The sequence below is a fragment of the Tyto alba genome, unplaced genomic scaffold, assembly GCF_018691265.1.
Source record: "Tyto alba isolate M040663 unplaced genomic scaffold, T.alba_DEE_v4.0 Super-Scaffold_10, whole genome shotgun sequence".
In the NCBI taxonomy this organism is placed as follows: domain Eukaryota; kingdom Metazoa; phylum Chordata; class Aves; order Strigiformes; family Tytonidae; genus Tyto; species Tyto alba.
This window is the reverse complement of record NW_024881262.1, coordinates 12072260-12099214: the sequence shown is the minus strand read 5'-3', so window position 1 is coordinate 12099214 and position 26955 is coordinate 12072260. Positions and strand designations below refer to the sequence as shown.

Sequence of the window (26955 nt, the reverse complement as noted above, 5' to 3'; positions counted from 1 at the left end):
ACAGTCACTTTAATTCCTCCCAACCTTGCCACAATGGCAATGTGAATTCTGGGAGATGGACCTTACTGTACTACCCAAGGAGCCCTGAACATTTTTTTGTGCGTGTTTTGAATTTATTTTTTTTTTTTGTCACAGCTTTCATCCATCCAGCCAAAGATCTGGAAAGTGTTCCCTTCCAGGCTGTCAGGGCTGCTACTTAATCGTTAAGATAAATCACTGTTGTGCAATATCATGTCTCCCCACCTTTCCTGCTCCCTGCAAAACCCTGAGAGTGAGGATGGGCTGTGTGGGGATGTAAAACAGTAGAAAGAAGTAGCATGACAGCATCTTTTGAATATGAAGTCTATTACTCATCCAGGAAATTCCAGAGATTGGATAATAAAATTCTAAACATTAAAATAAATTCCGAAAACTAAAGTCCAGAAGTTTAGTAAAATCTAGTTAAGCTGCTTGTGCAACATTCACCGGGTTGCTTGTTCCAGAATATCTGCAGATTACTGACCTGGCCCTTACACAGTGATGCAGTGAAGGAAACCTCAAGGTAAAGATAGGGGAGAAGACCAGAAATTTGTGTGCAGTGTTTGACGCATTTAAGGATAGCACAAGACCTCAGGCAGTCCCTCCTTAATGCTGTGTCAAATTCAAGTATAAGGGTGAGAGACTGGTATCGGAGAAAATACTGAGAAGTAGAGCAAACCTAGCTTTAGTAAAAGACAAGACCATATCATTGCCTTTCTTTAAAGAGATGACTGAAAGGAGTTCTCTAGTCAAACAGCAGATCTATTGCTACCACTAAAGGAGAAGAAAGGAGATAGTATGTATGCAGAGCATGCATACGGGAGAGCATCAAAATCCTTCATCTTCCACTACTCCTGGGACCAACGCTGACAGATACCTAAGATGTGATTACTGCTTCTTTCGGGGCTTTCATTAGTTTTGTCAGCAAAAATTAATTTTGCTTGTCTTTAAGACTCAGACAGCTCCATTGCTGCCTGGTCCTATCGAGGTGGCTGTTCGTTTAAGCCAGGGGAATGCTACTCCAGTTTGGGATTTTCAGCTACAAAGCACCATGAGTTTGCAATGAGAGGGTGTATGTATTTTAACAAAGTTAACATCCCTGCACCTGGTCTTGTCAGCGGTAATGGACTTGTCTGGTGCCCTCTTCAACTCAATTCACTGTGTTCATCAGAAGACTGAAGATCAGATTAACACTTTTTCACTCTGTCTGCAAGCCCAATCTTTCAATTTAGTTTCTAGATGGATGTTTCTGCACTACATCAACATACGGAGTTGTTTCGGTCTCTGCTTTGCAAGTACAGAGCTAAGACTTGGTTGTCTGGCAGAGATGTAATTTTGCTGCAAAGACTGCAGGAGCTTGTCTCTTTGCTGCTTAGATTGATAACCTCTAGAAGCAACTTCTGAAGTTGCTGCTGTTTACATTTTTTTCTACTGAGATGGTGTAGGATAAAAACCTAGGCATATTTCTTCTGAGTAACTGGCAGTTCAGGGAGGCAGCCACAGAAAGAAAGTTCCTGTATGCGCTGCTTTATATGCACTGTTTTCCTTGTGAGTCTTGTGGATCATCTATATGCTATGTTTTAAAACTGCTTATGGCAAAGGTTTGCTTTTTTCTACCCCTCTCCCTTCCTTCAACATTGTACTTTTTAATCTGTATCCTGGCAAAATGAGTGTGGAAGGGCTGTGTTTGCTGATTGTGTTTGAGTAATACCTAGTAGATGGAGCAGTTTGTTACGCTGCCTGTCTTCTATCTACTATGTAAGCTGAGATCACAGTAAAGGAGGGAAGCATGTTACGGAGGAGAAAGTTGACAGCATTGTGGCCTGGCTTCTGCTGTGTAGTCCCCTTTACAGCAGCTGTTTTAGAGATGCATTGCTCAGATGTCTTTGTGGAGTACCCAGGAACACATTCATTATTTAATTTATAATTCCTTACAGGGGGCCATAACGTAACTATTTCACTGCAGTCGAGGACAGGACATACTCACATGCCTTCAGTGGTGGGGGTTCTGGTCTTCACCCAGTTCTGGTTCTGGTTCCCCCTGTCACACTTCTTGTCGCTGGCTTTCACTCCAACCTGTGTCATTGGTCTTAACAAGGATCTTAAGGTACGTAATGAGCAGAGAGAAGAGGTGCTGGTCTCAGGGGGGGTTGTGCATGGATTTGTTGGGTTTCCTTCCACGTCTTCAGCTTGTTTGTGCCAGGAAGGGCACTAACTGAAAGAAATCTGAAGGCACTAACTGGAAGAAATATGAAAAGCATGCTTAAATTGCAGAGCTGGTGGTGGGAATAGGGACAAGAAAAATGTAGAGAGCAGACTTTGACCCCTTTACTTCAAAGTAGCTTACAAAGAAAGGAACTCTAGTAAGTATATGTGGGCAGAGACCACCCCATTATCACTCCAGAAGGTCAAGGTTGGTTGTTTTTATTTTTTTCAAAAAAGCATGTTTCTCCCCTGCACTCACAACAAAATTATGTGATATTCTCCCCTAGGAAAGCTTGCAGTGGGAAAACAGGACTTGTTTGGATTTCTTGGGGACTAAACATTAAACCAAGCAGTTGTGGGTACTGCACTTTTTTTATGCATCTGTTCTTCCAGCTAATCTGATGTGGTATGGCCCCTGCAAGCTGTGTACCATGATGAGTCACCTGTGCTGAAGATCTGATCTAGTAACTTGAACCAAAAAAGCTTCTGAACGTGGCAGAGCAGGGGTGTGCAGCCCCCTCCTGTCATTGCTGCAGGTTAATTCTGCGATACACAGAGCATGCTTAGGGCTGGGCTGCTCTCAGAGTCCCTCTGTGGGACTGAGCCAGGTTGCTGGATTGCAGCCCCTGGACCAAAACCTAATGGCTCTAGGCTACTGCTTTCACCTGTCTCCAGCTGAGCATCAAGTCAATCTACACACAGCTCTGTTTGAAGAGAGAGGTTTGCATGAAAATGCTTTTTTTTTTTTTTTTTTTTGTCTTTTATTTTCTCTCTCTGTCCTGAATACTTCACAGAGGTTACACATTGCTGCTTGTCTCTACACCTCCCTGATGGTGATAAGATCAGCATCTTTTTAGCTGCTTGGGTGTTACTGCCATTTTGGCTCCCTCTCCCCATCCCTTAGAGTTTGCACAGAGCCCAAATGGCTGTCGGTCAGGTTATGTTGTATAACTTGGCTTGCATACTAAAGCCAGCTACAAGCTGGATGTACATTATGGGCTGCACCACACCCATGTTGCTTCCTCAGCAGTCCCTCTTCTATTGTTGCTCTGTGATGTGTCCTAAAGGAGGAGAGTTGAGATACTGCAGAAATTAATTCAGTTCAGGAATTTGGATTGGCTGTCATAGAATCATGGAATACCAGGTTGGAAGGGACCATGAGGATCATCTGGTCCAACCTGTCTTGGCAAAAGCACGGTCTAGACAAGATGGCCCAGCACCCTGTCCAGATGAGTCGTAAATGTGTCCAGTGTTGGGGAATCCACTGCTTCCCTGGGGAAATTATTCCAGTGGCTAATTGTTCTCATTGTGAAAAATTTTCCTCTTGTGCCCAGACGAAATCTCCCCAGAAGTAACTTGCACCCATTACTCCTTGCCTTTTCCATCCAACTCCTTGTAAAAAGGGAGTTTCCATCTTCTTTGTAGCCACCCTTTAAATACAGGAACATGGTGACAAGATCTCCTCTAAGCCTTCTCTTTTCAAGGCTGAATAAACCCAATTCTCTCGGCCTTTCCTCACATGGCAGGCTTCTCAGTCCTTTGATCATCGTTGTGGCTCTCCTCTGGACCCTCTCCAGCCTGTCCACATCTCTCTTGTATATCGGGGAGTAAAACTGAACACATTATTCTAGGTGTGGCCTGACAAGCACTGTCAAAAGATGCTTTCTGCCCTTGTTTTAGTAGCCAAGAGTAAGAGAATGTGATATTGGTAACCCACCCCCAAAATGTACTGTCCTTTCGTAAGAGGTTAATGTCAGGCAGTGTTCCGTGTGCCCTAGCGTGCATTGACAGAGCAGATCTTCACTTAGATCTTAAACCAATTTTGTGTTAAAATGAGCAGGCACAGCAACAACATCAAAACCACAAAAGCTTCGAAACAATGAAAACAAAGCATGGTGTGAATAGTGTGGAGTGTATGGAGAAGGCTAGGAGAGCTTGCCAGAGTCGAATTACAGAATAATTAAATAACATTGTTCTAGTTGAACTGTTGCCACCGATAACAGTTTCTCAGCTTCCGGAGGGGGAGAAGGGGAAGCTTGTATTCTTTAGAGGATCTGTGTTTGTCTCTGCTGGAAGGAAAATTAAGCTAAAGTAATTATTCTGCTGTGAATTTTTTTCCCTTTGCTTTTCTCATCTCTAACCATTTTTTTAACTGTTTGTCTTAGATGCCAAAAGTCCAGTACAAGTCCAACTGCAAGCCGTCCACATTTGCCTACCCCCCACCTCTTGAGGTACCAAAGGAAAAGGAGAAAGAAAAGGTATTTGGGCTAGCTTTCTGTGTTGTAAAGACTAACCTCTTTTCCCTCCTAGTATAAACATTGACTTTGGTGGCACTAACAGGGAATCTCAAGAGCGAAAGAAAAACGGGCAGGCACTATTGTCTCTGAAAGAGAATTCTGGCTATTTTTTCCTGAGGTGCCTGGGACTGTTGCTGATCATGGCATACAAGTGCTGTGTTGCTGAGTTGCTGGAACCCCCCTTGTCGCCAGTGTCAAGCAGAATCATTGTTTAAAAAAACCTCCTTCCCATGCCCTCCTGATTTGCATCTGTGTATCATCTCTGTGCAGCACTGAGCATAGCAGGGTCCTTGTTTGTGACCTGGGCTTCAAAGTGCTACTGCAATATCAACATTCAGAATATTAGGTGAGATGCTTCTCAAATAGTCCCATATGAAAGGACAGAAGTGTACCTAGTCTCAGAGCAGTGGGCCCATGTGCTAGAATAAGTGCTGCCAGGGCCATGGATTGCAAGAAGGTAAGTGTGGAACTGAGAATATCTAGGTATTGAAAAGGAAGAGATGAGACTTGTGGGATGACAAGTGGGACAATAGTGGAAGCAATTTGTCTCCTGGTGCAGGATGATAAAAGCTGTTGAGCAGACCACAGCAGCAGGCAGAGCAGCCCTTAGGGAGCAGCTGCAGCAGTGGAGACCTCAGGCATGTCATGCTGATGAATGACATTGCGTGAAAACTGTAAAACATTTTACCAGAATTGAATACTGAACAGGACAGATTTCCAAGCCACAGAGAAACCCAGAAATGAACTCTGATGAAAGGCAAAGCTCACTGCTTATAGCTGCTTGCTTTCGCCTTTGAAATATGGTGGGAATTGGACAAATCCTTTCTCTTTTAAACTTCCCTGGCCAAAATTAAAATGTGCCAAGAGTCCACATTTAGCCTAGAAAGCCTCATCAGCAACATGACAAATGCGGTTGCTCCTTGTCCTTCAGAAAGTTGCTGCCTTACAGAGACAGTTACTGTGGATAGAGAGATGTGCTCACTGGAAGGGAGAGGTGCTGAATTCTTGTATTCAAGTGTTGCTTCTGGGTACTTTCTGTCTCAGGAGTGCCAGAGCCTCCTGAGGGCTCCTCCACAGGGCATTTTGTGTAGCCACTTCTTTAGATCAATGAGAAACACAGCTCTGATTATGACAGTGAAACAGCTTTAGGTCATTCTATAAAGTATCTATATACATGTTTCTTCACCTTGGAGACTCTGGCAACAGGTTTTCCTGTAACAAGAATGCCATTTGTTGCTTTGTTAAAAATAAAGAAAGAAAAATATAGAGACCCAGACAGTAATGATTAAGCTCTAAATTAGGAAGTTTGCTCTTCTTCTGCATATGTGGATGGACCCAGTCTGCATTCATGGTATTTTTTTGTCCCATCTATGCCATTTATTTACTTTGACGGAGGTGTATTTGTCTCTTAAACAGAGCAATGGGTAGGAAGTGGAATTGATCTTACTGACACCTGCACTGAGAACTGACCTAACACTGATTTCCCTTTGTTCCCCTGCCTGGGGAGCTGAAGTGCAGCGTACACTGTTGCAGTCACACTGAATGCCTCCTCTGTTGACATATCCAGGTTTCCACTGCTGTGCTGTCCATCACTGCAAAAGCCAAGAAGAAGGAAAAGGAGAAAGAGAAAGAGAAGAAAGAAGAGGAGAAGATGGAAGTGGTGAGTGCAAACACTGAAACTTAAATGTTTTCTCTCCCCCCACACTTAAAACTGTGGAAGATGCATCATGAAAGCTGGCACCCACCTAATGCTGTCCCCCCTGCTACCTGTGTTAGTTCTAAGCAAAGCATCAACACATGTTTCAGTGTACTGCATATACTGGTTAGCATCTTTACTCTGTGTGTACTGTTAAATGCAAGAGGTGGTATTATTTGTCAATCCATTATTTCTGAGAAATCTTCCTCAATGTGGAAAAGGTCTTTAGTAATTTAATGTCCTTGGTACCTCTGACCTTTTAAAATGGACTCAGTGTTGTAGCATTTGCTTGGTGCTGTCTAATTCAGTTGAGAACGCCAAGGAGTTTAAACTTTCTGGTTTTGCACACACTTAACCCCCTATTCTGAAATACTCACCTTTTTGGCAACAGTCTCTTATGTGCTTTGCCCATCTGTCAGAATGCTGAACACTTATCCACACCCAGCTCAGAACCAGCTGAGCTTTGAGCGCAGGATCCATACACTGTTCAGTAGTTATAGTGATTGCTTTGGTTCTCTGATGATTTCTTTCAGCTCACTGACCTGACACTGGAACTTGTCATCCTCATCTGTGTCACCCAGGAGCAAGATGAGGGATAGAGAAATGGCTGGATAATGAATTCTTGGTGGTGGTTGTAATTTGGAAAACATAGGGCAGAAAATTCTTGCTGTACCCTGACAAAGGACCCTTCCTTTTGTGCTCTGCTAACAAATGCAAATATGCCAAGAACAACTGTAAGCTGAAAATGTATTATGCAGACAAGCTCAGTAGAAACCTTTCTGATTCCACTTTAACATTTATGTGAGGAAAGCAGTATGGTCAGGGAATTTGACCTCTCTGATTTTAAAAAGAAACATGCAAATGGTATGTGAAGAGAATGTGGCAAAAGATCAGAGGTGTACATGTAAAATAACCTTCCTAGACCTACTTAAGCGTGGCCATGTTGTAGGCACTGAACTTTATCCAGTTGGCCCAGAAAATTAATAATTTCATGCGTGCAAAGTAGAATCTCTGGGTTTTGTCTTTTTGCTCCTCTATCAAAGTTGCTTTGTCACCAAACATTGCCTTTTCTTTGAATTATTCTTACAGCACTATATACTAAGCAAAATGTGCTGAACAGATGCATGTTTCTTCTAAAATTGCTACAACCTACAGTTAAGTACACGTGTTGAGAGGAAGCAATATGTTAGAAGGTATTCATGTGTTGCGTCTGTGTGTATGTTCCAGATGTCTGAAGTTTTCTTGGCTGAATTGAGCAGAAAAATTAGGATAGTAAAAAGGGAGCTTGCTGCCACCTGCTGTGTTTGAGTGTTTTGCTATTGTCCTAATGTTTTAGAGGTATAATTGCTTTCCTGTTTTTCCCTTATGCCTGTAATTTGACTATTAATCTGTAGCTTCCAAGAGCTCTGCACAGCAATGAGCAGTTACTGTGCCAGAGAAAGTCCTGTCTGCTGTTACAGGACATGCTGTGTGTTTGGTGTTCCTAATCATTTCCTATTGGTTGTTTCCATCTTTTCTGAAGTCTTTTTTGGTTGCAACTCTGACGTTCCCAAGCAAGAGGGAAAACCTGATCCATGTTCTTAAGTATGTAAAGGATGCTGTGGTTTTTCCCTTCTGAGCATTTGCCTCCAGATGCTGAGTCATTGGTAAGGGAGGGCTTAATTACCATTTCCTAGAGAGTCACTGAGGTCGAGTCATTTTGGTTGAGCTGCTGTCAGTGACAGCCACATTGCTGTGAAAATACAAGGGCAGCTCTTGGAAATTTTCATGTGCTTAGTAATGATGTTAAAGAATCTTGAGTTGTGAACAAAAAGTGGTGGTTTACAGAGGAAGTATTGGGAAGCCAGAGGTAAACTGTTCCCCTGCCACCTCTGGTTGAACTTATTTTCTCGTGCAGTTGAGAATGAGGCAGTGCCATAATGAGAGTGCTTAGATCCGTGCTGGTATTGCCTGTGCCAGCTGATAGGTATGTGTTAGCTTGTTCCTAAGCAGGAGGATGGCTTCTCACCATGCCCTGGAATTGCTTCCTGTGTTAAGAGTAGCAGGTTGTACCTTCCCTTCCTGAACTGTGAAAGGGCTAGAGACGACCGTTAAAATCATGTTGATGTTCTCCTTCCCTTCCACAGGATGAGACTGAAAAGAAGGATGAAAAAGAAAAGAAAAAAGAGCCTGAACCCAACTTCCAGCTTCTAGACAACCCAGCCAGAGTCATGCCTGCTCAGCTCAAAGTTCTCACTATGACAGAGAGCTGCCGGTATCAGCCTTTCAAACCAGTAAGTGTCACTTTCTCAGCCCGTGTGCTTGACAGAGAGCGTTCCCAGTGCTGGGCTTGTGCATAAGGACCCAGAAGTGCTGTGTGTACATGAGAATGCCACTCCCAGCTGGTGCATCACTGTAATGTGTGACAGATTTGCAACTTCACTGTTGTCATATTTGCTTTTCTAATGTCCCTTTTTCCAAATGTTCACATGCAGTTCTAGTTCAGGGAAAGCCAGAGCTGCTGCAAACCTTTTCACTATGGTAATGCTGCTTTATTTTTTTTAATTCTTCTGCATACATCAAACACTGCAACATGGAAACCAATCATACGTACAGTGTATATTAGTGACATTGCTGGGGTCATAAAGACTGAGCCATGTTCTTTACATCAGGCTGAGAAGTTGTACAGGCTCATTGTCAAAGCAGTAAAATACATTAGGACTTCTGCTGGAGCTTTATTATCCTGCAGTGGGATTTATACCTAAGCAGAGGTGGGTTTTTTTCGTTAAACAGATTTCCTATTCAGTTACATCTGACCTTAAGAAAGTGCCTTCATCTCCTGTTAACACAGAGAAGAGATAACTTGTGATTGTCAGATGGAGAATAAAACAAATCTTTCAGCATTAAGCCCAAGGGGTAACTGACTTTTCTGTGAGATGCTCAAATATATTGCAGAGCTAATAAGCCTGCTCCTGACCTCTAAATCTCCTGAGTCAAATTCTTCTGGCCTTTATTTTTGTTCAAGAAATAACATCCTTGACTTCCCCCTTTTGGAGGATTATGTCTGGGAAACTAGTGTTTGGAAGAAGTAATAATTTTTCCAGGAAAATAGTCATGTTTTTAATGCATGGATTTCCTGGAATTCTATTGGGACATTGAAACATCTCCTTTAGCAAAGCTGTGGAAGGATTTTTTTAGTTTCTAGCCTTGAAAAAACGAAGGCGACCCAGCTGGTATTTGGATTGGGAAGATCTATGTGGTCCAGTAAGTGTCTACTCATGCAGCTGAAATGTGGATGTATGTAGCTGTTTGCTTCAGTTTCAAAAGAATCCAAGTCCTTGGTGAGGGGAGTGCAGTTTCCTGCCTTAAACCCCCATAAATAGGTTTTGAAGAAAACAGAACAGTGCAGTTTTTTGCTGGAATTAGGGTGTGTAACCAAGGAGGCTCTTGAAACGGAGCCATTGTGAACCTTTGCTCTGCTTTGGACAATGTCAGAGTAAAAGGCCTCTTTGAAATGCTGTTTATAGCCTGGAATCCTACTGTGGTCAAAGCTCTGATCCCAGCCAGGCGTGACACAGCACTGCCTCTTCGCACCTTGTGTTTCAGTCCTGGAGATGCACAGATTTGCTTCAGCCTGCCAGGATGTTTGGTTGTGATCTTTGTAATTAATTCCCCTTTGTTTTCACGAGGTTCTGCTAATAAGATTCCTCAGTCGGTGGGAGCTGGTGATCAGATTAGTCTGTGTTTCAGATAGCCTCCTGGGAGGCGGCTTCACAGAGAGGCCTCACTAAGCTTTGTTGCCCTGAAAAGATGAGCCTTATAAAGCAATTATGATTCAATTAGTTTTCATGTGGAAAGCCCCAGACTGGGACTGGGGTAAAGCTGTGAATCCAGATGCCATTTTCTATCAAACTGAGACTTAGATAGTGGAAATACAAAAGGTAGCCTGGATAGGCTCTGTCTGTTCATCCCCTTATCAGGCAAGGACCCGGGCAAGTGTCAGGCGCTTTGCTCTGAAACTCTTTCCTGCTGAGGTGTCTCAGGATAAGCACTGGGACTACAAACACTCCACCACGAGGCAGAGGCAAGCAGCTCTAATGCTCACTGCCCTTGTCTTCCAGCTTTCCATCGGAGGCATCATCATTCTGAAGGACACCAGTGAGGATATGGAGGAGCTGGTTGAACCTGTGGCAGCTCACGGTCCGAAGATCGAGGAAGAGGAGCAGGAACCTGAACCACCAGAGCCCTTTGAGTACATTGATGATTAAGATCTGAGGTACAGTGTAGTGTGCAGAGTCACCTTCATTAATCCCAATGAAAGAAAAGCCACTTTGGATTAACTGTGAAGCAGTTACCAGCACCCAGCACTCTTGTTTTAGCTCTTCTGTGCCAGATTCAGAAACATGCCCTGTCCTGATTTGAAGAGTTTGGCATCGATAAAAGAGAAGTCCACTCTTTTGGATCAGGCCTGACCCAGTCATACTGGACCTGGCCCCTAATCTCGCAGGCTTGGCTACTCTTGAGCACAGCCTCACTGGGCAGAGTTAGAGCAGTGTGTGGGGTCACAGACAACAGCTGAGCTGGGAATAATCAGCTCATGAAAGACGGTCCCAGAGGGGCAAGTGGTTTATGTGACAAAGCTGTCATCTACTTGACCTCAGTGTCACAGGATTGGTTGAGAGAACTACTACTCTGCTTCTTGGGGTTGTCTTGTCTTCCCAGCAGTTCTTATCAGAATTTAAAGACTCTCCACTCATGGGCTCTGTGGTGCTCTCTGAGCCTGACATAACAATACTTGTAGATCTGATCCAGGCAATGAATGGTGTCATTCTTAGGTTCCTTGGTTAAAGTGCCTGAACTAACATGCAAGTTTCTCACTGAGAGGCAGAAACCCAGTTGCTTTATTTCCAAATATGGGCTGGCATGTCCCAGTGCTCCCAAGAGCAAAGATTATGCACTTGAATTGGTGGATGGGCAGGAAAACAAACTTCTTGCTAAAAACTGTAAATGTTGCGTCAGTGGCAGGCTCGGGTGAGCGTATAGGGCCAACCACAAGAAGCCTTAGCTAAAATACGTTTGCTTTTCTGGTTTCTCTCCTCCCTTCCTCCAGGATCATGTCCTCTAAAGAAGACACTATGCTCGATATCAGAAAGACAGACATGAAGACCTTCCTATCAAGATCTGCTGTTCAGTGCATGCAGCCCCAACCTGTGCTGAGCTAAAGCTGATAGTCCGTGTTTTATGGCTGAAGAACAGATATATGCTATTTAGTGTACTCTTTCACAAAACCTTGTTTTCAAATAAATATATTAAAAACTCTTGACAGAAGACTTGCTGCTTTTAAAAAAAAAAAAGCCTAAAAACCTTTTCCATTCACCCCGAATGTTAAAAACTAGACCCAAATTGTGCATCTTCTTCCATCAAAGCTTGACTGACTGCTCCTCTATAGAGTGGTTGGGATCTGTGCACACTCTCCTGTCTCTAGCACTCATTTAGGCTCAGCAAGGTCACCACCTCCAGACTGGCCTGCCCTTAGCACTGACGCTACAGAGAGGGCAGATTTCTACTTGGCAGCAGCTGTCCAGATGAGGTCTGCTTCCAGATTACCTCTGTGAGACTGACTTTGCATTGGTCTTCCCCCTTGCTCATCCTGGTAGTTGTGTGACAGTGTAGGGCTGACAGAAGGGCTCTGGGTGTTAGTGATGGGGAAACAGGGGCGTGTTTCTTTTTACTTCACAAAATCCCTGTCTTTTTTTTTTTTTTTCCTGCGTGCTTTCCTGCTTTCACCAAATACGAGCAGAATAGCTGATGTCAGCAGGCAAATAGAAATACATTACAGGCCTAGATGGGATGAATCCAGACATAAAATTTGTTTCACTGATGTGCATCATTAGCCAAGGAGGGGTTTACAGTCGGGATGTGGAATGAGCAGCAGTCAGAAGGAAGGAATGCTGCTCGACCATTCACTGTCCAGCTGGCCCTTCACCTGTTGGGCTGTAACACTTCGACGGGTGCATCACTGGTGAGCCAGAGGCTGCAGCCCTGGTCAGCTGTAAGCCAAATGCTGGGCGAAGCTGCATTATCTGAAACAGCACTTAAATGGAATGAGGTTTTTGTTGTATGTATGTTGGGAATATTTTGCTCCATGTGAACATACCCCAAGCTTATGTGCATCGGTAATAATGGAAGACAAATCTTGCATGTAGTGCCTGGGAGCTTTTCCAGCAGATGGTTTATTTTGGTGAATGTTACTATAGCAATAGAATAGTCTGCCTTTGTTCTGTGCAAAGCTTAAGCAGTACAGCGCAGTGGTATGGGACTGAAAGCCAATTTTGAGTCCTAGGCTTCAGTCAGAAGTCCCTGAAGTTGAAATGTCTCAGTAAGGGTGCCGGTCAGAGCTTGCAGTTCTCAGCATGATCCAGATCTGCTCTCCCATGGAGCAGAGCCAAGGATGAACCTGAAATGGCTACACACAAGGTTACTGTCAGTAAAACTGGAAACAGGGAATCACTGAACCGATCCCAGGGACATTCAAAGTGAGAACCTGGTATTGTGGTGCAAGAAACAGAAGCTGGACAAATGTACATTGTGTGAGTCTGGTGCTGTAATCCCTTCTCTTTGAACATGTACCCATATCCCTTACTCCTGCATGTTCTGCTGATGCCAACTAGTGTGGTATGTGCTGCTTTTCGGGTAATTTGTTAGTAATGCCTTGTGTCATCTTACAAAATACTGTGTAGAGGGGAAGACATTGGGAGGAGAAAAAAAAAAAAACAACTCATTTCAGGTCATCCAGCAACCTGCCAGGTGGCCAGATATTGCTGGGAGATTTCTAGAGTCTGAGTAGAAATGCTGGGAATAGCTGGCTCAGAAGGACCTGAAGTTCTATATTGGTGCCTTGGCTGAGCTGTGAACTGCCTGCTTCTATTCACAGGACTTTTTGCCGAGCCTTTCATACTGTCACAGACATTTCAGTGTAGCCAGTATATTCCTGGCACTTGCTACGGGTTTGGTTCTCAGTGTGGTGGTGTAAATCTGTATGCACAGAGCAGTTCCCGCTGAGCCATGTACTGCCTGGGGCACCATCCAGGAGATTTGATTCTTGTGCTAAATGATTTTCTTGTCCCTGTAAGACCACTCCTGCCTCTGGCAGTGATGTTTCCCAGAGCTCCCTTGGCACAAGGCAAATGTAAAAACCTCAGATAGCCCCGAACTGATTTCTGAGCTGCTACTCTGGGGCCACATGATAAGGTAACACTCGGGCAGTCAGATTTTTAGAGGAGCTTTTAGTGGCTGTGGAAATAAAAGGCCATATGTGCCAGTCTGGGGACACCAGGAGGGACCTCTGGGAATTCACCTGTCTGTCCTTGCTTCCCCAGCTCTGCCACTCACTGGGTGTTTTCTCCGCTGTATGTTTACAGGTGGGAACTGCATGGTTTAGGATTGAGAACACATGCAGAAAAGCATCCGCTCTTTCGGCTTTCCCCCACAGCTGCCGTGTGTTTTCTTGCTTGGGAGAATGTCCTGGACAGGAGTTGAGGGGAGGAGGGAGGGGAGCTGGAGGAGCGTTCACAGAGGTGGCTGCTGGTTAGAGGGCGAGACAAATGGATTAGCAATGCGAAGGTGGAAAGGTGATGTCCACACCACAAATCCGAGCTGCTGTGAGCTGAGCAGGGATGGGGAAGGGGTAGCTCAGTGGGATGGTGCTCGAGGAAAGACGTGCTGCTCCACTGGGTAGAGTAACTATGAGGACTGTTTTCTAGCAAGTGCAAATTGACCTTTCACTGGGGGGCTGATGATTGAGAAGCGGCTTCCTTCTTGGCTGGAGTATGCACTGTAGGTGGCTTCCAGGGGTTTCTGCCTGTTTGCACCTCTCTCTGGAGAGTTTGTGGTACAAAGCAATGTGTCCTGACTATAGAATGATCCCATATGTGTGATTTTTTTTTTTTTTTTTCCCCTAACCTTTACGTAATTTTTCAGTTTACTAATCGGGCTGCTGAGGATGCTGCTCTGTGACCACCTGAAGTGTTGCATGGTGCTTGGCTGAGGTGCTGAGCTTTGCTCAATTGCCACTGTGCCACTTGGGAAATGTGGAAATGCCCAACCTGGGACTTTGAGGGGGGAAAAAAACAAAACAAAACAAAACAACAACATGCAAAGAGGCTGTAACAGGCTCAGGAAAGTCAAAAAGTAAACCTCTAGGAAAAATCTAGGAATGTTATGGAGATACAGCAGAAAACCTCTAGAAAGACTAGAAAAAATTCCAGGGGATGGCCGGGAAAGCTCCAGAAATCTGCAAAGGTGCTAGAAAACCTCCAAGAAGGCCCTGGAAAGCCGTCTGGCCTGAATCCTGCCCCCATGCTAAGGCATCAGACCAGTTTCCCCAGGGACAGATGGGGCTGATAACTGCGGGACTGGCTCAGTGCTGGGACTGGGGGATAGGGGCCACTGCTGGCTTTCTGATCTCAAGTTTGGAGAAGGGGTGGTGGGAGCATGGAAAGCTTTGCTGCTGCTTTAGATAATGTCATTTAGCCACAGTGACTCATTAGCACTGATTTCTTAGGAAGCGCTGCTCTCCTGGGCCTTGCCTGGGGCTGCCGCAGAGGGACCCACCCCTGGGGTGTTTGCCAGGGGCTAATTGGACCTAATGGTCCTGGGTTTGCCAGAGGGAGAGGCTGAGGTGACAGGAAGCATGCTTCTGTCCCTCCTGACTAATGGGCCTCATCCCCCTTAACCCTGCTGAGAAATAAATCACTTCAAAAGCATGCCACTTCTGACAGATCCCAGAGTCCCTGCGGGGGGCCCTGGGCATGTCCTCAGTCCTCCCTTTCCACTCATTAACTCAGGGACAAGCCCCCTGCTTGGCACCGCGCTGGGGACCAAAGTGGGCATGGAGCTGTTAGAGTTGAAGCTCCCAGGGCAAGGGGTCTTCAAGGAGGGGGTCGACAGCCCCCCGGCATTGCTCCTCTGTCCCGATGGGCACTCAGTAGGTCTTGTCCTCCCACCTCTCCCCATCACAGCGGTGCTGCCCTGCCTATCTCTCCCCTTCCTTCCAGGGCTGGGCAAAGCTCTTCCTCCTTGCTGTTCAACACAAAGGTTGGGCGCTGCTAATGATGACGACGTTGGTCATTTATCTCCCCACATCCCGGAGGCTGGAGCATCCCCCACCCTTGACCCTGCCATACTCAAGCCTGCCCTGGGCTCTCCCCCTGCCTCCTGCTCTCAGCGTTGATGACGGGTTGGGTTTTCAGCCCAGCTCTGGGCCCACCTTAACCCTGCAGCAGTGGCAGGATGGGGGAGATGGGGAGCACAGACCTTGCAGGATTGTGCAAGACTTGTGGTGGTTACTTGCAACCTCTGATAGGACTAGTGGGCCTAAAGGTCTTCACCCAAGGGTGCTGTTCTTTCCCTGGGGTGGCTTCACGTGCAAGCAAGGGTCTTTGCTTCCTCAGTGAAGAAAACTGGTTTTAGCAGACCTGGTTCAATGTGTTCCTCCACCACTTGTGGGACTGGCCTCACCCACACTCTGTGCCTTGGGAGGAGAAGCTGCCCTAGCCCCTGAGGCTGGGCTCCAGCTCAGCACTGGCTGGATTTGGCTGCTGAAATCCTGCTCTGGGTAGGCAAATAGTCCAGCTGGCAGCAGCCCAGGTCTAGAGTTTTGTTTTGAGGTCTGTACTCCAGTTCCTGACATAAGCTGCACAACTAAAGCTCTCGTTTTTGCTCAGAAGTACTGTGCAGGTACTCAGGTGAGCCATCCGTGTCTCTTCCAGTGCATGGGGGAATTGGTGTTACCCTCAAATTGCAGAGAGGTGACTCGAGGCAAATTCTATTTCTGCCCAAGACCTTTGGAGATCAGCTAATCAGTGGTCCTGGAGACCATAGCCCCAGACGTCCCAACCCTGTGCGCTTGGTCTGATAGACCCTGCTGCCTGACACCCCTGTGCATGTGTGTGTTTAAGCAACATGTATGTCTGGTTGCTTCCTTTGTGTTCTTAAAGCATGTGCTGAAGATGGATGGTGGAGGGCCCTTACCATAAGGGTCCAGGTGAAGTGGGTCCTGGCGAGCAGGGCAGGGTGGATGGGGGACACCCTGGGGCTCGCTGCCTGCCACCTTGGTGCAGAGCTGGCCAAGGGGAAGGGCAGTCATTTGGTGGCAACAGCATTCTTGGCCAAGGGTATAAATAGCTGCTCTGGTGACCCAGGGAAGAATTGCTGCACAGGCGAGGTTAATTGTCAGCAGAAATTATGGGGACACTGCTCCTCCCAAGATAACCTGCAAGGGATGAAGCGTGAAGCAATTTTTTCCCCTTCAGAGTGAAGGAAAAAGACCTGAAATATTAGTGCAATGTCTTTGTTCTCAGCTTTAGGCTGACTCTCCCATTTAATTGTTTTTCTCTATTCTGTGTCAATGAGAACCAAGATGGATTACCTTTTTGTTTCCCCACCATGTCCTCCCAAAGGAGAAGTTGAGATAGCTCCTGTAGGGCTGGGCAAATTCTGTGTTTACTTTAACTTCACACAGAGCTCTTTTTTTATTTTTAGCTTGAGCATGAAATCTGGGGTTCAGGGATGAACAAGAAGCAGCTGAAAATAATTTGCTGGAAACATCTGCATTAGACAGCAGAGTTCATGGGCTCATTCATCGATGAAACCTGCTGTTTGCTCCTCTTGCCAGCCTGGAGCTTTTGCAATTTGTCCCCAAGTGATTGGGCAGGTAGCCATAGGCTTGTGTTGGTGGCATGGGACAGATGGCCACCAGTCTGCGTTGGCAGCAGCATCAAGGCTGTGCCCATGCAATGAAGGCAGTGAGGCTCCCCGGGGATGTTGCTGGCGGTGGGGATGTTTCTCCTGACGATGACGCTCTCTGTCCTGCTGTTTCTGTGCGCCCAGTTTCACATACTGTTTTCTCCATATTATTTTCTTTTAATGGAGCATCTCTAGCTCTTACCTCCTCCCAGCCCCCTGCTATTTTTGGCTGGAAAGCCTTGCTGTTACTCAAGCCAAGCCCTCTCACGCATTGGTGTTCACCTTGCTTGGGGGCTTAATGACCCATGTCTTAGATGAGCACATGCGGGAAAGCCCAGCCGGGGCCCCCTTCGGGCCCGGAGCATCGAGCTGCCGTCATCCCCCACGGGGCACCCCCAGCCCCGCAAAGGCAGTCCGTCTGTCCTGGTTGTCAGCTCTGTCCCTGTAGGGATCTCTGAAGGGTGACCTCTGCCACAGCTGGAAACATACTGTTGTCTGATCTCTGGGGATGGAGGAGCAGAGAAAGTGCTGGAGGACTGACTCCTTCCTCCAGCCTGAGCTGGGCTTTGGCGAGCCTGCACCAGGGTGGCGGCAGTGGCAAGAAGGTTTTGTAGAGGTTGGAGAAAGCAGCGTCTCCTCTCTGCATGGGCACTTGAAGAATAGGGGGGGCTGACGTTGCAGGGCTAATAGGTTGAGCCCTGGATGCTCCTGTCCTCATCTGCAAAGTCCTAATGGGAGGAGGAAGCCTCTGGCTCCTTCCACACTGGGGTGCAGGGTGCCTGGGAGCCTCCTTCACCATTTTGCAATGGAGCTGAAAGGAGCTTTCTGGGGGACCAACTGCCAGTCCAGTCCCTCCTCTGTCCCTGCTCTGCACTGAGCAGGCCAAGAGGTTTCTGGATCGCAGGGAGAGCTGAGTTCACCCTGTCACCTCCTTCATGCATCCTGCAGCACAAAATCAAAGTCTCCATTGTGCCTCTCCTGGTCAGGGACTTTGGCTACAGGAAATTACTAAAGGAAGGTTCGCATATAAATAGCCTGGCACTGTCTGACCGCATCCTTCTGGGGAGAGGTGAAACTTGAGGCTCAGTAGCAGCTAAACAAGCCCCATCCAAGGGAGACAGAGCAGCTTTATGATAGCCTGATGCTGGAGGGAGCAGGGAGGTTTTGCAATTCCATTGCCTTGGTTTTCCTTGCAGAGCGCCCTGGAGAAGCATTGCTGTGTAATTTGGAATGTGAGCAGCATCAGAACTGCTGGGCAAGTGCCCTGCCCAAGTGCAGGACGTTCGTCCAAGCAAACCCTTCTGCCGCCCAGCCAGTCCCCAGTAGGAGCCAGTCCATGCTCCAACACAACCAACAATAATGTATCATAAACTAAAAACACAAATTACTTATTTATTTACTGCCTAAATGCTCCTTCAAAGTATTAATTGAAAAGCCAAACCAAAATATGTTTGGCAACTAAAAGCTGAAGTTGGACTTGGAAAATAACAGGATGTTTAAGCTTTGACAAATGTTCCTCTCTTGCCTGCTTGCTTTTATTTTTAATGCAACCATTTGGAAAGGCTACTGCAAGAAGACATTTCCTGCAAAATCTTCCACTTGGGCACAGAGAATAACCTTCTGTTTTTTAATCAGGCAACAGTTTATGATCCAGTCTGGGACCTTCAGCTGGCAGAGTCGGTGGCCCAGCCACAGGAATGCTCAGCCCCCAGCAGACGTGGTGGTGACACCTGCCCCAAGAAAAACCTAAACTATGGAGCTTGGGTGATGCCCCAGGTGAAGATGGATGTCCTCCCTTGGACACACAGGGCAGTGGAGTCCTGCTTTTCAGGTTTGAGGCACAAGCTTCGAATCTTCCTGACCTTACCCCAGGTGCTGGCCAGCGGGTGGGTGTTCGCCCCTGGGCAGCACCTCCTCAGAGAAGTGTCTCTGCCCAAGTACCCTAGGAGCATGGCAAAGCCTGTGCAAGGCAATGTGTGCACAGCAGACTTGCCTGCCTGCTGGAAGAGGACTTCTGCAAGAATGGGAGAAGAAAAATAACAAAAAGTGTGATCAAGCAAAGCCCAGATCCCACACCGCACTTCCTGCCCAAGGAACATTGTCAGTCCTGTTTGGCTGCTCGGAGGAGAAAGCCAGTTAGATGCTCATCATTCTGAAGATAGGAAAAGGAGAAAATCAGCATAAGTCCCTGTCTTTCCCTGATCACTCCCAAAGCAAAGCAGGAGAGAGGGAACACAGAGGATAGTGCAGCTGCCTTTACAAAGAAGGAGGGCAGCCGCAGCTGGTCTGTTCCAAAACCTTGGGACTGGTCTCTAACAGAGTCTTTTACTCCTTTAAAAAGTTAGAGGGATGGGTAACAAACAGGAGCAGGATCCCACAGCCCCATTGCCTTCCTTCAGCTGGAGCAAGGAGCCAGAAGGCTGCACACACAGTGTTGGTGGGTGGGCTATAAATGGCCAATGGACCCAGTTCTTCCTCCTCCCGGGGATGGACTAAATGCCTGACAGGCTGTAGCATGGTAAAATTTGACATTAATATTTAAGGTTTGCTATTGTGAGATCTCTGTAGAAGTGTATGCAACAGAAAGAAGAAACCTCTAGCTGTAGACATATTATATATATATACAGAATATATCTCCTATTTGTATTATTAAGTAGAGAAGTTTCATGTATATAAGTGTTATGCTTGTTTATCTACATAAAACTTTGGTATTTAGTATACAAATCACCAGACCCAGAAATTCCAATTACTAGCTCAATCATGTACCTACCTGACCATTCACCAGTACATGCAGTAACTACGAAACCAATTTGAATGCTAATTGTCACATTCGCGGTGAGAAAAGAGAACACAATCTAACAGTTAGAGTAGAAATTTCCCCTCGCTTCCTAGTAATTCCCTGGTGCTCTCTAAAAATGTTCATGTGCTTTCTAGAAATTTCATTGGGCTTTCTAGGAATTTCCCACAACTTTCTAGGAATTCACACTGGACTCTAGGAGTTTTCCCTTACATTCTGGGTTTTTCTTTGTGCTTTCCAGGAATATCCTTGTTCTTTCTAGGAATTGCAGAGACTTTTGTAGGGATTACGGACTGGAAATCCAGGGTGCTTTCTGAACAGTCTGATGTGCTTCCTCACAATTCCAGCTGGCTTTCACATGCTTTTCTTCCATCACTTTCTAGGACATTCCCTGTGCTTTCTAGGAATTTTCAGGTGCTTTCTAGGAATGACAGAGCCATTTCTAGAAATATCTAAGTGCTATCTAGGGATTGCAGACTATTTCCTGGAAATTTCCCAGTACTTTCTAGGCATTCCCCATTGCTTTCCAGAAATTGCAGACTGCTTTCTAGGCACTGCTTTCTAAGACTTACAGTGTGGTTCCTAGGAATATTTTTGATTCAAACTCCAGGCTGTCAACATCCTCCAAGTTAGCCACAGGGCTACAAAAATTTCTCTGCAGTGCACAGTATCTGTTTTTGAAAAAAATAGAAGAGGGCCTGGGTATCTTTGAACAGTGATGCAGTGGCAAACCCTGGAAGCACAGCAGTCGTTTGAGCTGCTGTGGTTTTGACATGGTCCAGATGTTTTTGTACCATCTGGAATTCTCAACACAAATGAATCGAGGGATATGGCAAAGCAGAGAGTATCTAGAGCGCTTGAGTGGGAGAGGATGCCCCTGTGAGTGAAACTGAGGTTTGCCATAGCAATGAACCTACTCAAGGGAAGATGTCAAAGGCTGGCAATGCACAAGGTGTCAGATACTTATCTTCCCTTCTAGAACAAATGCTGCCCACAGTCCTGTCCAACTCCTTCATCAAGAAATCTCATGCTTGATTTTAGCATTGCTAGATCCGCTTGCAGCAACCCCAGACAAGCAGCCAGCGTCCTCTGCCTGGCTTCTTTGGGTTTGCAGCAGGACACACTGGCAGGTATCACACCACCCCACCAGCTCTGTCCTGGGTTTGTATTGTCTTCAAACGACACATGGCAGGGCACTGTGATGGAAACCGCAGTGCCCTGTAGACTTCTCTGTGGTGTGCTGAGAGTGGTGCGGATCCTCCCTGGGGTTTCATGAATCTGCTCCCTATGCAGATTTCAGGAATCTGTCCCTATGCTCTCGCCTGTTGCGACATGCTTGCTGGGAGTGCTGGGGAAGGAGGGAGCCTGAAAAAAACTTGTGAGGTTTTTCTTGATTTCCTTGAGGAGAAGCTCCTTCCCTAGCAGGATTTCTTTAACTTAGATTGTCTCCCAAGCATGCTGAGTTGGGCAATGAGATGTTTTCAAGTGCCTCTGGCACAGGCAGAGGTGATGGATGAAGTGACCCATCCCTGGCACCTTTTCATCCATCACACGAAACACAGGTTAGTGAAAACTAGGCAGCTTGATACAATCCTGGCTCAAGACATTGCTCTGTCCCTTACCAGGACAACTATAATTTCAAGAAGCAAGGCATGGGAGGGGGCACAGTTTTGTCAAGGCTGCTTCTGCCCTTCAAAACGTCTTCCCCTCCTTTCCAAAAGAGCAGCATTTTGTTCATTTGCTCAAAAAGCCTTAGTATTTTATTTACAAACACCAAACCTCAGCTGGCTGGTCATGGAGCACTGGTGAAATAACCCCCATGGGTTATGGATGGAGCACTAGTGCCTGTCCACCATCTGTTATAACTCTGCTTGGCATCACCTCACTCTTTCCAAACATTTCACCTATCAAGTTGATAATTTTAGATCTGGTGAGAATGTTCAAGGGTGATTTTTTTTTTCCCTGTTCCTTTTTTTTTTTTTTTTTTTCAAATTGCATAAGGAGAAGAATATCCTTGGATCACAAGCCAAGGAAAGGCTGTACCCTGAACTACATTCACCCATGATGGTGTTGGAAAGTTAAGGTTTGGCTGGGAAATGGTCTCAGTGGAGAGCAGTGCTTCTGAGCTGGCTGGTGAGATCAGCTCTTGGGTTTTGTGAGGTTATTAAGGGTCAAAATCCATGTGCATGTGTCAGATCCAAATTTCTGCATTCAGTTTCAGCTGCCCGCTTTAGGAGCTCTTTAAAGGAAGAAAGACGGTGCTGTGTTGGGTTGTGGGATGTGTGGAGGACACGGGTCTCCTTAGGTGCTCCCAGTGAAAAACAAGGCTGCGCAGGGCAAGACTGGAACCCCAGGCAGGACGTCACTGGTGATACAATGTCATTTTGCTGTGTCTAGGAAATGCTTGATAGAAACCTGGTGTTAATAGCAAGAAGTTCATAAAATCACTGTTAATTAAAAATGGGACAAGGCCTCCGTAAGGGGCTTGGCCAATCCTCCAGTTTGTTTTGGTCAGGTTTCCATGAGGTAACATGTTGGACACGTGCCTGCCCAAGCCACGCATACATGACCCACAGGGCCTGTCTTGGCATCCCCAGCTGTGTTGCAGCTGCAATTCAGGCTCGTCGCACAGTGCTCAGTCTCAGCAAGGCTCTGCCGTTATTGCCCGGCATCTTTTTCAAATGAACTTTCCAAGCTGCAAGTGGAGCAGGCGGCCTTGGCCAGGGGCTGTTCTAACCAGAGCTGGAATTACTCCCAGAGTTTCCATCCCCTGAAAGTGTGGCCCTCGGTGTCAGGTGTGGCAGGGGCAAGTACTGCTGGATGGCTATAGTGACTGTAATTAAGAAACCATGTAATTGTGCAACTGAAAGCTACCAGCCTACAGCCAAGCACACAGTGTGGTGCACTTTTAGAAGACTTCTGGCCTGCCCGGGATGGTATGGGGGGTACAAAAACATATGTTAAGGCAGTAGATAATTTTAAAAAAATAAACTTGACGCCAGACTCTCACCCGCCTACGTCAGCGACCGGGAACGGCCAAACAACGATTCCCCGCCACAACCTGCAGGAAGCGGCAGCGCCATTCCTCCCCTCCAGGGGGCGCTGCCCCGCGGCACGGGGGAACGCCCCCATCACGTGACGCGACCTTTCTGGCCTGGGATTGGCTGGTAGAGATCATGTGCGGCGGGAGGGGGCGCGGCCTGAGGCCGCGGTTGCCAAGGCGACTGGAGGCGGCGGCGTGGAGCGGGTAGGCCGCGCCGCCGCCGCCGCCGCCGCCGCCGCCGCCGCCGCCGCCGCCGCCGCCGCCGCCGCCGCCGCCGCCGCCGCCGCCGCCGCCGCCGCCGCCGCCGCCGCCGGTTTGGCTCGGGATCCGGTACGGCTGCACGCTCTCGGCCCTGGGGGGAGAACGCGGTGCCCTGTCCCGGAGAGGGGGGAGTGTCGGCGGGCCGCACCCGCGGGCTGCTGCGTGAGGAGCCGGTGTGACCGCCCCGCGGCCTGGCGAGAACCGCGGGTCGAGTGGGCGAGGACTGGTTTCGGAACTTCTTTGGAGATGCCTGACTGGGGGGGTGTGGGGGTGTGTGTTTTACCTTCCGCAGGCGGTTTGTTTGGAGATGGCGAGGCTAATGGGCTGTGTAAACTGCAGTGCTGTCTGCTACCACCCCCTTCTTTACAATTTTCTAGGTTTATCAGCGATGAGATGTAGCAGTAACGCTTAGCGATGGGTGACGTTCTGGCTTATGAAGCTGAGTTACTCGGACTAGTGAGAGAGGTTGGTTTTCTTTCTTTTTTTTCTTTTGTTGAAATAAGCAAGGTAAAATTTCATAATGCTTGTATTCAGAACCAGGTGTTGTAACTGTGGTCTAAATTCTGAAGTTATTCATCCGGCCAAGTGTTTGCTACACTCTGAAATCACATTGACTCCTGTCATACTCTATATTCAAAGGGCTCAATGTTCATTAAATGCCAGCAGTCAAACATCAAATCAATCTAGAATTGTCTTTTGTTCACAGCAAATGAGGCTTTCATTAAAGGAACAGTTGAGTTGATTAGATCCACAGACAGCTTTGGGGCTCAGGTGCAACCTGTGGTAATGGCGAAATCTTTAAAATGTTGCTTAGCTACTGCCTCATTCCATGTGTGTATAAAATCAGAGGCATATAAAAACCCTATAGCTGACAAAGCCCAGGCTGAAGTCCTGAGACTACTAATCCCCATGGTTTTATGCCTAAGCAGAATTTTCCAGCAAGGCACTCCTCTACCCTTATTGCCCATAAGAGTTAATCAGAATATATTCTAAAATGTGAAATGGTCCTGTGAGAGATGAAATTTTAAGGGCAGGTGTGTCTGCGGTAATCTGTGCTTCAGCTTTATGGATAAATTGGCTAAAATGGAATATTTATGATTTGGAACAAGAATACAAACTGTGATCTCTGCTGCTTGTTACTGCCTCATCCCTTTGATCAACACTGTGTTGGTAGCCTAGTTTAGGGCCCTGAGTGAACACCAAACCAACAACCTAACCCCGCTGCCACATGTGCTTGTGTGACCCAACCTATTGCAGGGTGCTGCGGAGGGGCGATCAGGAACTGCAGTCAGCCATCACTCTGCCCAACTTTCACCAGGCTAGCTGCTGAAAGCCTAGACAGTTACCGCCTGCCTGAAGAGTCCAAATGGCAAAATCATACACAACTTAAATCTTTTTGCCGATCTCAGAAAACAAATCTAAAAAGAGGCTTAAGTACTTAATCATTACTATACTACTTTTTAAGTTAACAGTGAAGAAATAAATGATTCTTGCTCTTTGTGGCAATGTTGGGAATCCAGATTAATTTTGCAAAGTGGAATGTGATGTCTTGCCTTAGCAACTAAGACTCCTGAGATGGGAGGAGGAAGGAAAAGTTGAGTGTGATATGGTGACTGTACGTTGTGTGAGGAAGAGGCAGGGGTGTTTATCTCTTTCTCAAAAGAATACTGCTTGATTGGTTGTTCATTAATTTGGCTTGCACAGCTTCAGATGGGTGAACTGGCTTAGAATTCAAGCTGTGGAGAGGAGAGTCATACTTAAGAACTCTGCCCTCTGAGAACATTATTTGCAAGGAAGTTACTTACTTGTTTCTTCATCCAACGTATAGCATTAGTGGATTTTAGTTCTTCTTTGCTTGAATTAAATTACTGGCTAAATCGAGGGGCATCATTCTTTAAGAAAGGATGTGGTCGGTTGTCGATACTCTTCACTAGGATGCAGGAGGAAATTTAGTAGAAATTTAGAGAGACAGTATTGTCCTGCCACATGAGGTACCAGTTCTTCATTTGTTGCTGCGCAGCCTTTGGCATTTATGGACCCTGCTATGCAGAAACTTTAAAGAACTTTGGCAATTCATGGGTCACTTATTAAAGTATTAATAAAAAAAAAATATTGTTTCTATATGTTTTTGTCTTGTAGTATTTGGATTTTGCTGAATTTGAAGAAACAGTGAAAGCATTTACAAAAGAATGTAAAATAAAAGGGAAGCCACTACCTAAACCAGCAGGTGTTTCCTCAAGAGATTCAAAAGCTTTGCCTGTTCAGGTAATGCATCATTTACACTTACTTTGAGTAATACCAAAAACAGTTAAAGGCCACTAACCACTGTGTGAATTATTACAGCAGTGGGATTATCTGAACTGTCTGAACAGATTCTTGATTATTTGAAGATATCTGCTAACGGTCTTTTTTCAGTGCAGGAATCTTCAAATTTGGGACAGGTCAAGAACTCTCATTGTTTTGAACCTGAGACAGTAATTTTGGTTCACAGTATTTTAGGTTTTTAGCTTGCCATACTTTGGTAAGACTGATTTTCACATGCTGTAGGCATGTATTTTTCCCTTATGGTAAAGGTGAGTCCCTAGATTGACATGCTTGAAAATTTGGGCTTTACTGCTTGTATTGATGGTTGATGCAGGTTCTCAGAGATGTTAGATAGGTGGAGAAAGAACATCTAGATCATCATTGAATGGTGAGAGATTTTGGATAAAACTTTTCGTTCAAAGTGTTCAGATGGTACTTGAATTCTTCATTTGCTAACCTACTATTGAAAAATGTAAGTCTTCTGTGTTTGGTTTTTCACTGGGTGCATTTCACCTTTGCAGAAAGATCTGCTTACAGCATTTGAAAATGGTGAGCAGAAAGTTTTCTTCCAGCTCTGGGAGGAGCATATTTCACCTTCAGTCCAGGACAATGAACCGGTTGCTCAGAAGCTGGAGTTCTATCTTCACATCCACTTTGCCACCTACCTCTTAAAGCACTCTATGGGAAAGCCTGTAAGTTCAGTTCACAGTTCAAACTTTAAATTGCTTTTGTCTGTTTTATTTAATTTATTTGTCTTTAGTGTGGATGAAGATGGGATGTTTAGTAAGAATTCTCAGAATGTGTATCCAGTTTTTGGGCCACAGTCTGTGTTTTAGTTGAACCGGACCCCTTGTATCGTGAAGCACAGAGATGGAAGTTAGAGGTGTCCTTATCATGGAGCTCCTGAAGCATTTTAACTTGGAAAATACCAGCATGCTGATACATTCACATCTCTAATTGTAGTCTACAGGATATACTTAAAAGTTATTTTGCCTCCAGTATGGATTAAAGCTATGTGTTGAAATATAAACATTTCTGATAAAATGAGAAAACTGAATCTTGACCAGCTCAATATATAATATTGAAAACTGTAATTCCAAGCTGTCGTAAAATAAAATCTCTGTTACATGGGACTTTCATGGTGAAGAGACTTTTAAGTAGCCTGGAGTAAGCCAGATCAGCCAGGGCTTAATAGCTTCTGCCTTGCAGCTGTCAGCTGCTACAGGAGTCTTTGGATGCCTTCAGTGTGTTTTCCAGCCTCTAAGGAGTTTTTGGTCTCTTCTATGTGCCAGCTCCCATTCCTGGTGCTGTGTGAGTGGGTTTAATGGTTTTGTACTTATCACTGAAATAAAGCATGTCTAAAGTAGGTGTTTCCTCTCTGCCCTGAATGTGGAAATGGCACTCTGCTTTAGAAATCTAGCCGGAAGTGGGCAGGAATAATTTACATTCAAAAAGCAATTGTCTCTCTTCTTTTGTTGGACCTGGGTGATAGAAACAACAGCATTGGTTTAAATTTTATTTTTTTGAGTGGTGAAAACAAGATATAATGCTCTCTGGTATACATGAATGTTGTTTTTTAGAGAACAAATATTCTGGGATTTCAAACTTG

General features: G+C 45.9%; 2 protein-coding genes across 4 annotated transcripts in view; both read left to right on the top strand.

Moving 5' to 3' along the window:
• PSMD1 (proteasome 26S subunit, non-ATPase 1) overlaps nucleotides 1–11518 on the top strand; it is a 75798-nt gene extending 64280 nt beyond the window's left edge. The window contains exons 20-25 of the mRNA XM_042795982.1: nucleotides 1956–2125; nucleotides 4389–4481; nucleotides 6088–6180; nucleotides 8343–8489; nucleotides 10317–10471; nucleotides 11306–11518. Of these exons, the coding sequence (XP_042651916.1) occupies nucleotides 1956–2125; nucleotides 4389–4481; nucleotides 6088–6180; nucleotides 8343–8489; nucleotides 10317–10463 (650 nt within the window). The 3' untranslated portion in view covers nucleotides 10464–10471; nucleotides 11306–11518. The remainder of the gene's footprint in view (nucleotides 1–1955; nucleotides 2126–4388; nucleotides 4482–6087; nucleotides 6181–8342; nucleotides 8490–10316; nucleotides 10472–11305) is intronic.
• Nucleotides 11519–23063: 11545 nt separating this feature from the next.
• ARMC9 (armadillo repeat containing 9) overlaps nucleotides 23064–26955 on the top strand; it is a 64924-nt gene continuing 61032 nt past the window's right edge. For all 3 annotated transcript variants that reach the window (XM_042796013.1, XM_042796011.1, XM_042796018.1), the window contains exons 1-4: nucleotides 23064–23111; nucleotides 23420–23507; nucleotides 25182–25307; nucleotides 25868–26038. In XM_042796013.1, the coding sequence (XP_042651947.1) occupies nucleotides 23457–23507; nucleotides 25182–25307; nucleotides 25868–26038 (348 nt within the window). In that variant the 5' untranslated portion in view covers nucleotides 23064–23111; nucleotides 23420–23456. The remainder of the gene's footprint in view (nucleotides 23112–23419; nucleotides 23508–25181; nucleotides 25308–25867; nucleotides 26039–26955) is intronic.